Here is a 15,190-nt window from a genome sequence, read left to right as displayed (position 1 = left end):
AAAAATATACTCTCAGGCTGGAGGGTGACTGGAAACTGGCCGATTTCACGGCGGAAAGCGCTCATACATCCTGAGATTCAGCCGGACAAGAAGGAAACAACGCCCGGGTCGGACGGCCACCGAGACGGGCAAGTCGACTCTGATAATACGCCAAAGACCAGCCGCCACATCCGAGATCTGGGGAAGAACAAGAGCCCGTCAACAAGAAGGCGCTATTCTGTGATATCGAGAGGGTTTGAAGCTCAAGAGTCAAAGATCGCCTCTCTGAGCACCAGAATAGCCAGTCTGGAGGAGGAAGTTGGCCGGTTGAGCAGAGGCAAGAAGAGGAAGGCGATACCGAATCCCAACAAAAGATTCATGACATTGGCGGAGGCTTTAGTGGCTTATGAGGCTATTTCCGAGGCAAACGAAGCAATTGAAGGGGCGGGTGCTGTTGAGGATGTGATCGAGGTGGGAGGGATGGAAGATGATGGGAGGTCAAATTCGGAGGAGGAAGAGTTAGCTGTGGTACGCACACGCGCAGGGCGTGAAGTCAAAATACCGCGAAAATATTAAAATCCACTTGATTCTAAAACGAAATTCGAAAATCATTTCATGGTTTTTATTTTTGGTGAATTTTCCACATATGGTTGAAAAATTGCATTTTGTATAAGGAAAATTTTTTTTAACTTACCAGTAGCTAGGTATTACCGGCAGGTGGGTACTGTATGGTAGAGAGTAGTTTGACTCGGGGCTTGAGGACCCACGGCGGTCTGGTCATGATTCTGGACGCCAATTTGCTAAGAGTTTGAAAGAGAAGATGGCCGGTGAGGCGATGGCGCTGTTGATCCACATCGTTCCTCCTCCAGGCCGCATCTAAGTTAGTTGGCGGGTTGGTTTTGATTTACGGGACAGATTGGATGTCACTGAAGGGATTTCCTTTGCGCCAGATCACACATACCCCTGCAACGCATCCCGAAAACTCTTGGCATCTGCGGCTGTAGTGGCTGACTAGGCAGACAGGCTTACTACTACGTACGTGGTCTGTATTTGTCTGGGCCGTTTATTGCTTTTCTTTGGTGGTGGGGTAGAGGTAGGTAAGGCCGCCGACTCAATTCTGCCTCACGTAAGCATGCTGTTGCTGCATCCTCCAAGCAAGTTCCCCCAGATTCCTAAAGGTATTAGCGCTGTTGTCTCATGTGCGCAGCCCTACTCCGTACAACTCCTTGATTGGGCGGCGTATCATGCAGCGATTTCTGCGCTTTGACACCTCCAAAACGCGATGATCTTTCAGGTTTAACTGCGGTGATTCCCGGCCGCTATTCTGCCCGCTTCAGTTGTGGCGTAGGACTGAACGATAGTTTCGTTTAGGGCCATGCATACATTACGACAGGTGAAACAAGTGCTGAGCCGAGACACCTTACAAGGGACAGTGACCTGTGCCCGATCGGTAGGTCACTCAATCGAGATATATGCATAAGCAGGTACTTCTGACAAGTCGTCGCCGTGTATGGATGAAAAGTTAGGACGGCCGTCCACGCCCAGGCTTGCCAACTGCAGCTTATGGCAAAAATTGTAGCACCTGAGGATGTATATTAGAACTCCCGACGACGCGCAACGCAGCACGAGGAAATACCGTGTGATAGGACACTGCTTGGTCATGGACTAGCAAGAACACATTTCTTGATCATTGGTACCAGCTTTTAGCCGATTGGCCTGTTGGCTTCTATAATAAGTGACCAGCAACCCTTGCGATAGCCAAACGCCACAGTAATAAATGATTTGCTTGCTGGATCAAAACTCTCGTCGCCATCTCCACCTACTCACATTTTCGTAGTAAAGCGGCTGCAGCCTAGCCTGTTACCGGAATGGTTGGCCATGGGGCACGGCCGGGATGCTTAAATCGATAGTTCGTCGCGATGTAATTCGATCATGATCTGATCCCGGCCCAAACGTACGTGGAGAAAGACTGCCGGTGGAGATATAAAGGTGCAGAGGAGGGTTATCCTCTAGCAAGTAGGGTCGGACACATACCAATATGCAAGCCGCACATCCACAAAATATTCGGTAACTTTCTCATCTTTCCGTCATCAGATCGCTATCATGATAGAGTCACCGTCTTTATTTGTCGCATCGTCGATCCCCCTCCTTCACAATGCAGTGAAATCCATAATCTTTAAATGTGCCGAGCTTCTTATGGCGTTATTTATCTACAAACTCTTCTCCCTCCTTGCCGCGCGGTCTAACCAATTCACATCGTACCTTATGTTCGCCGAAGACTATATCCAGCGCTGGCTATTCCTCTCGTCTAGTGGCCTCTCCCGCGCCGGCCTTATCGTTCTGCTCTTCAGCATTCTCAATACACTTGCGTCCCTCTACGGGACCCTCCTCTGGGCATTAGATTCTCCAGGATATATTTTCAGGGGGTTCAATGTCACGGTCGCTGAATATGAAAGTTTGCGTAACAAGGATCCTCCTTACATTATTCAGCTGCGTCTTAATCCTAGTAACTTACAAACAACGGAGGAAACACTTGCACAGATTGTGGGATCTGATATTTTTAGGCCAGGTCTCAATTACACTTTGACCGGCCAAGTTGAAAGGGGTACTCCCGAAATCACGGCAGCGACACGGCAAGATGACGTCGGTGCGCGAATCTGGCTTGACAGCGACGGATTCTCCGTTTCGCCAGACAGCTACGCCATGTTACCCTATTCCGCCGTCGTTGATGGCCAACGGTTCCCTACCTCATGCATATACTTTGGCGGAGGGTCTGCTGCCTGGAACTGCACGTTTAATAACACGTTCTCGCAAGCGATAGTGGGAGCCGTTGTTGGGATACCCGAGGTACACTGGGACGACGAGTCGGACCTGAAGCTGGATTCGAGATACATCAAACCAAACAGGGTGAACAACATCTGGGCTTCCTTCGGGGCGGGTGGTGGGTCTGCAGCCATGATGCAGGTCTTTACTGTGACGAAGGGTATGAGACGCCATACATTTGTTGAGTCTGTACTCCGTGTCACCATGTTGACGAACCCGGGCGTTCCATTTTCTGCGCGGGAGGTTGAAGATCTGGTACGACGGACGTGGAGCGCGAACGAAACTGAGAGGAACAGCCCACTGCTTGGCCAGATTGTCGACGACATGATAGGCGCACAATATCAAAACCTCAGCTACCAGTTTGGAGTTAACGTGGCTGATAATGGAAACCTCTCAGTGCTTCAGTCTAGCTGGGGTTACTTTACTGTCGAAAACAACAATGGCGGGGATGACATATTTTCCCTGATCAGCCTCACTGCGACCAACATCACCTTGATACGATCCGAGACCGTCGATAAGCCACCAACACCGTTTGAGGAATGCGATCAGGGATCATTTCAGAACGAGGCATTTGGTGGAAGGATCACCCAGACTGATTGCGCCGGATCTACCCTCGACAATGATAGCAACGTGTTCTTTGGCCAGGTAGACACTGCTGCTGTTCTGATTGCATACGGGCTTGGCGATGGCCGTTCGAACATCAGCTCAGAGTCCCTCGATAACAACGTTTTTTCCTGGACTCAGAACATGTCGGCCACGATGGAAGAGCTGCTTGTCGCGAGAGGCTATGCAGTCAGCGTCGATCCAGCCCTGGTCACAATCAGCGTTGACAAGTTGATCGTGGCCATATCTGGTCTACAGCTGCTTCTAAGCATATTCGCTGTGGTCTTCGCAGGCACCGGATGGCTTGCGCTGGCTTTCTTTGCAGATGCACACTGGTCAAACACGTTGTTGGCAAACTTAATACATACTACGTCCAAGAAGGATGAAAAGGAGTCAAAACCAGGGTATCTGCGCAATGCTCCTAAGGTTGCACTTTTAGCAGATGGGAATGGTACTTTTATTGCAGTCTCCGGAAAGGCCGTTGCCCTTCAAGACCAACTTTTGGTTCCCATGGATTCTTTGGAGGACGACTCACGAGGACACGGTAGGCAAAAGCAGGGTTTTGGAACGGACGTCTATCGGCTAACCGACAAGGAGGAACCAACAGGCAGAGAATGCCTGATGTTGAACTATAATGAGGGGGGCTGAAGTTTAGTTATTTCATGTCTATGCTGATGTCTCAAGAGATACGGTACTCAAGTAAGAAATCAGCCCCTCACATCAGCGTTACCGCAGCATTGGTAATTTGTGGGTCAGCTTTCGCTCATAGTAACCCCGAATAAATAACAGTTTCGGTCTACTAGGGTAAATTTTAGATGCCCTCCTTTATGAACTGTCGCATAGAGATATCGCAATATACTTCATAATGGCTGACAACAAATTCTTACCAAATATGCTCTCGGTTGTACACCCGGAAGATTGGCGTAAACGACATGCATGATATATCCATTGGCGAAGGCCCCCCCAGCCAACTTTCGGGGCAGGCTCCGCGCCCCTCAGTTGGGCACAAAAGTCGCGGACAGCCACAAAAGTCGCAGACACTAAGATGCCTCATTTTGTATGAGAAAAACCGCCTTTTTCGATGAATTGATTTATAACAGCGTCTATTCTGATTCTGATGACTTGAATGAGGTACAGAAAGCCGGCCAAAATGCACATAATGCCAGAAAGGGCGTAAATCGCGCCCTTGCGGTCTTCTGAGCCCGTCTCTTCGCTCAGCCCGGGCTGCTTCCTCGGTCACCTTAGCTGCCAATTTTGCTGTGACTTTGACCGGCTTCGTTGTTCAAGTGGGCCCTCATGACTCTCACGGTCTCGGATAAGGTCTTCCAACGCTGCCTAGGCTGTGAGAGCGGCGGCACTTGTGGTGGTAGTTGCCTCGGGCAAGGTGTATCCGGGTCAATGACTTCAATGACCTCTGCCGGCGGTGATGACTTCATAAATGGGGGCAGCGAGTCGAATTGAGTGTCATCCTGATCTTCAGTATCCCTTCTTTCTACGAGGGTATCCTCATCTTCATCGTCCTCGTCATTGAAGGAGCCTAGGCCGATGAAAGTGACGGTGTCATCGCTCCTGGGGAAGTCTATCGCGAGGATCGGTCTCGGCGCCTTCGAGGCTCGTTGCCTAGCTCGTCGGAGCTCTTGCGATTCGGGAATATCGATCATGAAGCCATCGGGCTTTCGGTTGAAGAGCCCGTTAAACTTGGAGTTACTAGTATCAATAGAAAGGTAGTCAGTTTCTCTTCCTGTACCATCCAGGACCACCTAATGCATAGCCCCACCTAATGCATCACCAAAATTTCGATCCTCCCATACAAAATCTAAATTTTCAACAACATCGCATTCGCTCTAGAGTAAAGCTACTTACAAAGTAAGACATATACCATATTGATTTTTACGTGGAAACTTGATATCGGGTTCGTTTTTTTCCCGTTCCGCGGCGCGGCTTAGTTCTCTAGCCCTTTGAAAAATTGTCATTTTCACCTCATCTACCCTGTGCAACTATATACACTCAAGTAGGCATATCGCCTAGTTTACGCGGTGGAACTCCTGCCACAATGGTTCGGCATGTTTATACTAAAGACGACGTAGCTGAGGCTATATTCGATATTACTGATAGAGGCCTATCGCAGACTAAGGCGGCCCAGAAACGTGGAGTACCTCAGTGGACCATTTCGAGACGACTTTCCGGTTAAGCAAGCAGGAATAAACGTATCCAGGCCCACCTGCGTATTTAAAAGAGCCAAGAGGATACTCTCCTTCATTGGGTGCTACGGCAAGAGTCTCTGGGCTATGCTCCCTCTCACAGCCAGCTCCGCGCCTGTGTCGAGGCCATCCTTCAACAACAAGGCGATAACAAACCTTTGGGCAAGCACTGGACCACGAGGTTCGTAAAACGTCACCCACAACTATCTACCAAGCTTGGAAAACGTCAGGAAGCTGCTAGATTTGACGGGTTTACTCCGAAGGCGGTCAATTGATACTTCGATATCCGGGAGAACGAATACGGCTGGATCAAGCCTGAGAACACGGGTAACGTGGACGAGGGCAGCATAATGGCGGGTTTCGGTAAGTCTACTATAAGTGCTCTATGGGCTTTTATAGGGTATAGCTAATTGGTTGCCCATGAGGCCTGGATAGCCTCGTAATTGGGAGCTCCGACCCGAAGAAGAAGGCGATGTTGAAAGGTGTTCAGTCGCGCACGTGGACCTCGTTTATTGAAGCTGTGACCGCAACTGGTCGCGCTTTAAAACCGGGGATTATCTTTAAAGGAAAAGAGCTACAGAAGCAGTGGTTTCTTAACGAGTTCGAATTGATAGCGGACTGGCACTACATCACATCACCGAACGGCTAGACCGACAACCACATAGCTCTCGAGTGGTTAAAGGACGTCTATCTACCTCAAACAGAGCCTCGTGATGCATCAGATGCGAGACTCATTATCCTTGACGGTCACGGAAGCCATGCACAGGTGAGTCTTTTGGGGTTTTCACTGCAAAGTCTCCCGCTATAAGAGGGCTGACGAGCATCCAGGATGAGTGGATGGCTACGTGCTTTCTAAACAACGTCTACTACTGTTACCTGCCAGCACATTGTTCTCATGGTTTGTAGCCATTAGATAATGGAATTTTTAATGTCATCAAAGGTGCGTATGTTGGAATAATTGGGAGCTTCCCCCTCACTTCAGGGTCACATCACAAAGTCCTAGATTGAAAGTTGAAAGTCCTAGATGGAATCGCATGGGATATAAACCCCTAGGGAGCTCTCACCATGGCGATAACAATAATAGCCTTGATTTTATCAATCACACCCAGCATCACTGCGCAATTCGACAACAGGGATTATATCCCAGAGACTCTTGCCCTAGCATCTAATAAAGGAGAGTCTCCTCTTGGCTCTTAGTAATACGCCGGTGGGCCTAGATGTGTTCATTTCTGCTTACTTGACCAGAAAGTCGTCTCGAAATGCTCCACTGAGGTACTCCTTGTTTCTGGGCAGCCTTATGTCACGGCCCATGCCGCGATCGAATGCGTGTCGCCACACGGTACGGATCAACGTATTCCGCTCACTCGGTGCGAGTGAGCGGGACCCATTTTCTCACTCCGGGCAAGTGAGAATGTAACACTATCTCACGATGGGCATCGTGAGATGCTCCCCAGACCCTGCCTATAAAAAACCACACAACATCCCTTAGACAGACACTCTCGCTACCTCAGCTTTCAATACAAATTGATTACTCAAGAATACTTCTTGATATTATCAGACGTGAGATAGAAGTCGAAGCAATTTGCCGAGTTACATAAAGGAACATTGCAAAGCCCGCAGCCGTACCTTGATTTCGGCACCTTCTTCTTGCCTCTATTCCCGTCAGTCTCCACCAAGGCACGCGCCGCAGCTTGTGATCTCGCAACACCACAGCGATGGCCCTGACAGGCGTGGCAGGGACTATATTTGGTACGGCCTCGATAGATAAGCTGATGGCCTGGGTTGCTGAGATCTTCAATTCGGGTGATGATACCCTCGCTATGCTCTTCAGACTCGAGCCTTAGCGCGTTTTCCCTTTTCTTGTCTCGGAATTTGTTGGACGCAGTACGGTTCCCCTCTTTTACTAGTTAACTATTATCATCGCCCCGTTGATCCGGCGGTTCACTAATATGCCCAGGACGGCGCTGATTCATGAAATTTGAGGTGTCTATTTGTCGCAGGGTAGGCATGATCTTCACGGCCTCATGAAACAACTGTGTTAGTAATCTAGCCGTATGCTTTAAGTAATTCTGCGGGATGGAGTACCCCGCACAAGAGACAACCTCAGACAACAATCAATCAACACACTGCTGCTGCTCATTATCGTTTACCTGACTGTTGATCTTTTTTGTTTTCCACGCTCAGTGCGACACTTAACCAAGAATAATTACAATCACGACAACAGGAACTACCTTTTATTAAGTGCACTCAGCATCCCTGCGTAACACAATAACACCAAAGAGGAGGTCCCTTGTTCGAGACATTAATGTCATTAGCATCAAATAGAGCAAATGGCATGCGTGGTAGACTGAATATAGAAGATATCGAGTAGTAGTAAAGGCAACGTCCCCCAAAAAGATGGAACAACCTCATCCCTTCGTCTTGTCGTTCAATTGGCTACCTCAATCGGCTCATTTTGATCGTTCCCCCATTGATAGGAGAGAAGAGAGAACAGACCTAAACGGACCATTCATCCTTCCCTTTTGTGGACCATTCCTCAAACCTCTCTAGGCCATACGACACGATCAGAGTGGCATGCGTAAACTCATCGACATCACAGGGAAGTGCTTCCCCAAACAGACGATACCCTTCTATACATTGAATAGTGATGACGCCACCTAGCCGAAACTCGTCCAACCAAGCCAGCGGGTGCGGCGCATCCCACATCCCCTTGGCGGCCGTGAAGGTGATGCCTCCAGGGCACGGCGCCCAGCCTTGCTTCAGCGTTTGGAACACAGCTTCGGTGAGGGTGGCGGTGAGGTATGTTCGGCGAATTGACTCGGCAAAACCCCAAGCGCGCCATATGGATGCGAGGTTCTCGCCAGCTCGTAGCTGCAAGCGGACCAACCCATCGGCATCTTGATCTGGGGCTCCTTTTGTCTGCCCCAACGAGACAGCTAGTTGAGCACTTTGCCATAGTTGGCGCGCCCACTGTGAGAGAATATCGATGTGCGCCTCGGCCTGAGCGCGTGCACGGATATCGCCGTCGAACAGACGGATGATCTTGTAGATTAGAAGGGCTTGTGTGCGAGCAAGATGAGCGGCTGGGTCCAACATGATGACACCGAGCTCGTCCGGCACAGGCGTGTGCTCCTCAACCAGCCGATTGGCGCGCTGCTCGACGATGCGCAGCACCATCTTCATCGTCGCCGGTGTCCGCGACTGGTACGCGGCTAAGGTAGTGAATACATCTTGGATGCAGTCAGGTAGGTGTACTTGGTAGAGGCTAGAGTGGATGAATGGACAGCGGCCCTCGGCTGTCCACTGCTTTAACCAGCTCTGTAGTTTGTCGATGTAGTACGTGAGGGCGGCGTCGCTGAAGTTTATCTGGGATGTGAGGTCGTCGCTGTGATCTATTTCCCAGGAAAGAGGACAGAGGAACCATGGGCTCTTCAGCAGATAGGCACAGCTGGTATTAGTTGGTCGCTGGGTGGCGACCGTGTTGCCCTGCATTCCCTGCCCTTCGAACCCAGAGATACGGTCTTGGAGGGCTTTCTGGTCGCTCTCGTGTGTTGGAATAGTAGTAACAACTCCCTCTTGGGAAAATACGAGATGATACGGTGGCGTGCGACGACGTGCTGGATAGCGACACACGGCCTTCTTTTCGATGCATCGACGGCAAGCGGGGGTCTGTTTGCTGCATCTCCGCTTTGCCTTTGTGCAGGCCACGCAGGCCATGCGCTTCAGCGAAAGAGTTTCCGTCATGTCGGCTCCGTACGATGTCACAACATATTACGGTGGGTGTGAGAAGGGTATGGAATGGACGTGTATGATAACTGGTCTGCGACGTCATAAAGCCGGGCCAGTGCATTTGTCAGTTCTTGCGGACGGTAGGTGCAGGCTGCACGAGCCTGCGGGTTTTCTTCCGCTGGTGGGTCCGTAAATCCCGCAAATGATGCTTGTGCGACGGAGTTGCAGCGGGGCGGCGGCCGATTTCCCGCCTGTGCCCCGAGTGTCCGCCCCGAATGACTGCGCCTCGTGGAATGTTTTCGCGGCTACTAATAGATATTATTTGTCATCTGTAAGACAAATTATTAATATAGAATCATAAACTGTGTCAGGCCAAGGGACAAATCCAAGTCTATAAGAACAAGACTCCCGGCCATCACTACTGGTCTGACTCGCTTATCACTCACACAAGTCTCATCACTCTACTACAACTCCGACAATTGTTCATCGCAACTTCGACACCACACAAATATATCTCTACCTATGCAATATAGCCACAATGAGCCTACCATCGCTAAAGGAGTACCGCAAGGCCCCATACCCGGCCATCTCTCCGACACGCCCGGAGCTGACGCAGGCTGGGAAGACAGTCCTCATAACGGGAGGAAACAGCGGCATTGGTTATGCCATTGCACGCGGATTCATTACCGCATCAGCAAAACGCGTCATCATTCTCGGCCGACGCTCGGACGTCGTGCAGTCTGCCACAGCCAAATTAGCCGAAGAAGCGAAGCAGCTCAACTCGGAGACTATCGTGGACGGCCGAGTTTGTGACATTTCCAGTCTCGAATCCACCGACAAGCTCTGGACCGGACTGCAGGCTGATGGCATCGTCATTGATGCCCTTGTCTTGAACGCTGCCGCTAATGGTGCACCGGCGCCCATTCTCAAGAGTGGCCGCGACAGCGTCTGGGCCGACTTTGAGACAACCGTGCGCTCTGCACTGGATCTGACGGAGAGATTCTATAAGCAGACTACCAAGGGCGCAGATTCACGAAAGGTAAATCCAACGCTATTGTATAGAAAAGTCTGTATGTGGGACTAATCGCGGGGAACCAACCAGTTTGTCGTCAATGTGTCCTCTACCGTGAGCTACATGTGGTCAACAATGGCTCCAGAGCGTCCGTCCTACGGCTTGACCAAGAGCGCGAGCACTCTGCTCCTACAGCAGATTGCCAAGGACACGGCCGTAGATGACATGCAGATTGTGAGCTTCCATCCCGGCGGTGTTCTCACAGATATGGCTCGACGCGCCGGGTACGACGGGGACATGGGAATTCCCTTTGATGACGGTAAGTCCACACACGTCCATAACGGCCTTTCATCTCGAAGGCTTTCAAATACTAATGTTTGACAAAAAGAAAATCTACCGGGCAATTTTGCCGTCTGGGCTGCAAGTCGCGAGGCTGAACACTTGCACGGCAGGTTTGTCTGGGCCAACTGGGACGTGGACGAGGTGAAGAACGGTGTTGTTGGCAAGCAGATTCGCGAGGACCCGCACTTCTTGAAGGTTGGTGTGGAGGGACTCACAGAATCGACGGGAAACCCACTGCGCTATGAGAACTAGTGCCTTTAAATTTCTGATGAAAGAATCGCCTTCCTAGTCTATCGGTAGTAGTTGCTCTCCATGTACGCTGGCATGAAACCTGATGCAAACCTGCCCCCAGCTCTCCTCATAGCCAGGGCTTGTGGTTATCTGGCTTGGATAACCCCATATACTGTCCCTTTCTTATTCAGCCGAAGGCTGACTCTACATTAATCCATATGTTTCTAGAATAATGAGGGTTTGGTGCAGATAAGGGTAATAAGTTTCCCGGGCTCTGACTGACCCAAGTTTTGTATTGCTAGCCGCAAATCGTTCGACAATTAGCTGTTGGCTCCAGAGAAGAGAGTCCAGGCCCCTCTGCGCCATCTCGCCGTTTGTTTACTCAGAAGATGATTTGTTTATGTTACACTTGGCTGAAGACAGCCATTTCGTCCGCTTCAACGCTTCTACGTATCTTCTTTTCGTTAGGCAATGGGTTCTAAATCTACTTCCCGGGAGCTATATAATGGACATAATTCCTATTGCCTGTGCCCGCTGTGGCGAGGAGAGACCGGCGGGCGACTTCGTCAGCAAAAGGAAATCTGCTGGAAACACGAAGAGCTGCCTTGATTGTCGTAATGAGAACAATTCTCATGTCAGCTTTGTCTCCCCACTCTGTAAGATTAATGCTAATTAAAGCTAATTAAATGAAGTATTCCAGATCCAGAGACGCGACCTTAACGCTAAGAAACCTAGCCTTGGCTAAGAGATATGCCCTGAAGAGAACCGACGGGGATGCTAGCTTACCGTCTCCTAACGAGAGATCCGGAACCCAGCCTACATCGCCAGAGAAACTATGGCAACGTCATGCAGCTAGGAGGCTATTCAGAGAGTTACTTAGCCAGCCGCACGTAGTGCTAGGGACGCTAATTCTACTAACCCAATAAAGCACGCGACGTTTCCATGCTCTAGCTCCCTCACCTCCCGTGCAGCCAATGGCCCATCTAATCGCCTCACATTCTGACCTATCTACTGTCCGAAGCAGCATAACTAGTTTAGGTTACTCTTACTTAGCTGCTAGGTTCCATAAGGGCGGGAAGGACTCGCAAGATGATCCCTCCAAGGCCGTGGCGAGGGCCAAGCAGGCCGCTATCCGGCGCGACCATCGTTCACGACGCCGTGTAGGGGAGACTGTGTCACTGACTCCCACAATATCTCAACTCGGCGTCTTTGGAGATTTTGAGGGTCCTAGAGAGGGTATCCTTGTCCTGTGGTCCCAGTGGTTTGTTCGGGCTAACCACGAAACGTAGATGCGAGTCAAGACCGACTACAGCCGAGTGAGCTTCTAGGTGGGGATGAGATAAGGAAGGAAGGAGATGACAGGGGCCAGTTCTCTGAGTCCGATATTGACGCTGAGGACTACTTCAACCAAGAGGAGGGATCAGCAGCCTCGGAGACGACAGGTTCTTACACGGAATCCCTACAAGACAGACCACGGTTCTGCATAATTCTAGGTGATTCTGCTCGCGACAAGAAGAAATGTTACAAAAATTGCTCTAGTGCGTAAATATTGTAATGGTTGTAAATAATTGCTTGGCCCGCGGACTCTCAGCCTTCGGCTGATTGAACCCCTTGCACCACCGCTCTGAAGTGCAAGGGGTGATGTAGTATTTTTTGTCCATAAAAGAATAATTCCTGTAAACAACGCCGACACGATAGACAACCCATTTAACACGTGGAGTTGACGCGCTGCACCATCAGCACTGCCCACAAATCAAATCCAAACAAACAAGCTGCCAAATAAATCAATCAAATATTTAAGCCAAAAACTTATTTCAAATCAAACAAATACAAAATACCTGATTTGAAATGCCATATAATATATTTGATACGCAATATAGCGAGCAGGTCTAACTGGCCCAGGCGTTGATGACTGCGTCCTTGTAGCCTACCCAGAACCTACCACTGTGTTCGCATGCTTCGACTCGGCAGACGCGCGCACGAGCGCGTAGAAGAGCACAACGCCAAGCTGAAGGTGTTTCAAGCCTTTTGCACCAAATTTGAAGCTGCCGCTCAGCAAATCACCAGCGGACTCGAACGAGAGTTCGCACGGGCGTTCGCCAATAGTTTCCTTGATTCCTGGAAACAGGCGCGCCCCGGCGCCAAAATTGCTCCCGCGCCTACCTACAGCAGCGTCGCTGCCTCACCCGCCCCTGCAAACAACTCCCTCATGCACCAGCATCAACAACAACAAACCCCCCTTCGTCGTCAGGGATAGCCAAACCTTTCGGCCCCACTCCGAGAGGACCTCCGCGTCTTCATCTTTCATCCGACTGGATGCCGGAGCTCCGGCACGAACGAAGAGCTATGCTATCCGAGCCCACATCTCTGGGAAACTCGGACTCGATCTACGATGCAGTACCCACCTGCCGTACGTACCCACCAACCGTACAGCAAAAAAAAAAGTTCCTCATACAAAATGCAATTTTTCAAGCACATAGGGAAAATTCACCGAAAATAATGAAAATAAAAGAATATCCCGGATTTCAGCTTACAATCGAATGAGTTTTAATATTTTCTCGGTATTTTTACCTCACGGCCTCTGCGGGTGCGTACGACTACGGTCGCACATTACCACGTGGGTGACATAATCATTTTGGGAAGCCTCAACCATGTTGAAATACTTAGTAATTATGTGCCCCCTTGCAAGACTACAGTACTGCACACTATCCGGAAGGTATCTCTTCATTTAGATGGCATCTCCACCAGGGAATATGTCGTGATAATTCCTGGTGCCGCGTCACAATCCTTCCACTCACACATCCACACCAGCGTCAATACCCAGCCCATCGCCACCCCCAGACTTCTCAACAAGCAGTCAGTTATCAAGCAGTACTGATTACTGATTGATACTGATATCATATCAGTATCAGTAAGCTTCTAATCAGTCAATCAGTAATCAGTAACTCACGTGGCAATGTTATATTTGGCGTCGAGATTTATATGGTATGTTTGCCTGTCGCAGAGCTTCGATTCAATCTCATGCGTGGTAGGGGATTTCATCGACGTCCCTCGTTAGCTAAAAATGTGATAGTAGGCACCGACAACAGAAGCCATCGTTCTGACAAAAGTCCAGAATTGGATATATTCCATACCTTCAACGGCAGATAAATTTGCAGCTTTGAATGGGCTATCTCGCTAGTTTTCCAAAACGAGCGTTTGTAACATAGGAGAGGGTCGAAGCCCATGTTATCGTCCTGGGAAACCAAAGCCAGTGGTGCTAAGGGGTGCTAGCCGCACCATAATAAATGGGTGGGTTATGCGTATGTATGTATGTATGTGTATTTTTCGTCCGGGGGGCCGTGAGGCCCGTGAAGTCCCCTATTGGGGCACAGGACGTGCTGAGCTAAGGTCCTCTGTGCTAAACATCCGTGATATGCAACATGTAACGTGCATGATAAGCCTCCTGTCGCATATCAAGCCCTGGCCGCACTATGCAAGGCAGCTCCTACTGCCTAAACAAGCAACGCTTTCATTTGTGTAAAAGAGCTACACGACTCAGTGCATCTTGTCACTGAGTTCTTGCTCCTTAGATAATTCTCATCAATTTACTGGTGCCATCTCTGATCCCTGTGGAGCTAATTGTCTGACACCTCCACTACCTTGCCTGCCCCACACAATCCCTGTCATATGAGAGTACATGAGCGGAACCAGAGTTGGACATCTCTCGAATGCGAGTAGAATCAATAGATTCATTAGATGCCGAGTCTTAGGAATGTCGAATCGGATGTCTTGGCGTTCCATTCGATATCGAATCTGCTCCAGGCCCATTCGATTCGATGCAAATCGAAAGATCTCTCAGGGACCAACCGATTTTCGATCAAACGAGCCAACACGAGCCACGCGATTCACCCGAAACGTATAAGTGCCACTCAGAGCGTGGTTCCATTGACGCATTTAGCCACGGGCGCGGTTTTTCGCACGACAGAGCATGATTTATCCCTTATTAGCCCAAGACTATGTTGGTGCTAAGATGTGTTAAGGAGTACAGTTAACCCCTATGCCCACTCAAAGTAAAACAGGTATTTTACAACGTCGGCCATCATAATAGAAATAGCCCACAATTAGCCTAGAAATTCGATAGCAACCCTATTTTTAGCTTTTAGATGAATCATCTTACATATTTCCTTGCGGATTATGTGATACATGGGAGAATAATAAGGGCAAGCCATCCTGGCTGGAAAATGCCATGTTTATGGGAATTGTTCGTCTGATCAGTCGTAGTAAAGCC

The 15,190-nt window shown here is 49.7% G+C and overlaps 3 protein-coding genes across 3 annotated transcripts; 2 read left to right on the top strand and 1 right to left on the bottom strand.

Moving 5' to 3' along the window:
- Window positions 1–2,244: 2,244 nt before the first annotated feature.
- Window positions 2,245–4,053, top strand: NCS54_01497700 (Hypothetical protein; the record flags this gene model as incomplete). The annotated part of the gene is made up of 1 exon (XM_053160095.1): window positions 2,245–4,053. The coding sequence occupies one exon, from the start codon at window positions 2,245–2,247 to the stop codon at window positions 4,051–4,053; it is 1,809 nt and encodes a 602-aa protein (XP_053016070.1).
- A 4,049-nt stretch (window positions 4,054–8,102) lies between these two features.
- Window positions 8,103–9,350, bottom strand: NCS54_01497600 (Zn(2)-C6 fungal-type domain-containing protein; the record flags this gene model as incomplete). Its single annotated transcript, XM_053160094.1, has 1 exon — window positions 8,103–9,350. One exon carries the CDS (start codon window positions 9,348–9,350, stop codon window positions 8,103–8,105), a length of 1,248 nt encoding a protein of 415 aa, XP_053016069.1.
- Window positions 9,351–9,873: 523 nt separating this feature from the next.
- On the top strand, window positions 9,874–10,941 carry NCS54_01497500 (NAD(P)-binding protein; the record flags this gene model as incomplete). The annotated part of the gene is made up of 3 exons (XM_053160093.1): window positions 9,874–10,374; window positions 10,438–10,666; window positions 10,736–10,941. The coding sequence occupies 3 exons, from the start codon at window positions 9,874–9,876 to the stop codon at window positions 10,939–10,941; spliced, it is 936 nt and encodes a 311-aa protein (XP_053016068.1).
- Window positions 10,942–15,190: the final 4,249 nt, after the last annotated feature.

Source organism: Fusarium falciforme, chromosome 13, assembly GCF_026873545.1.
Source record: "Fusarium falciforme chromosome 13, complete sequence".
In the NCBI taxonomy this organism is placed as follows: Eukaryota; Fungi; Ascomycota; class Sordariomycetes; order Hypocreales; family Nectriaceae; genus Fusarium; species Fusarium falciforme.
The sequence above is the reverse complement of the archived record's forward strand: the minus strand, read 5'-3'. Positions and strand labels throughout refer to the sequence as shown.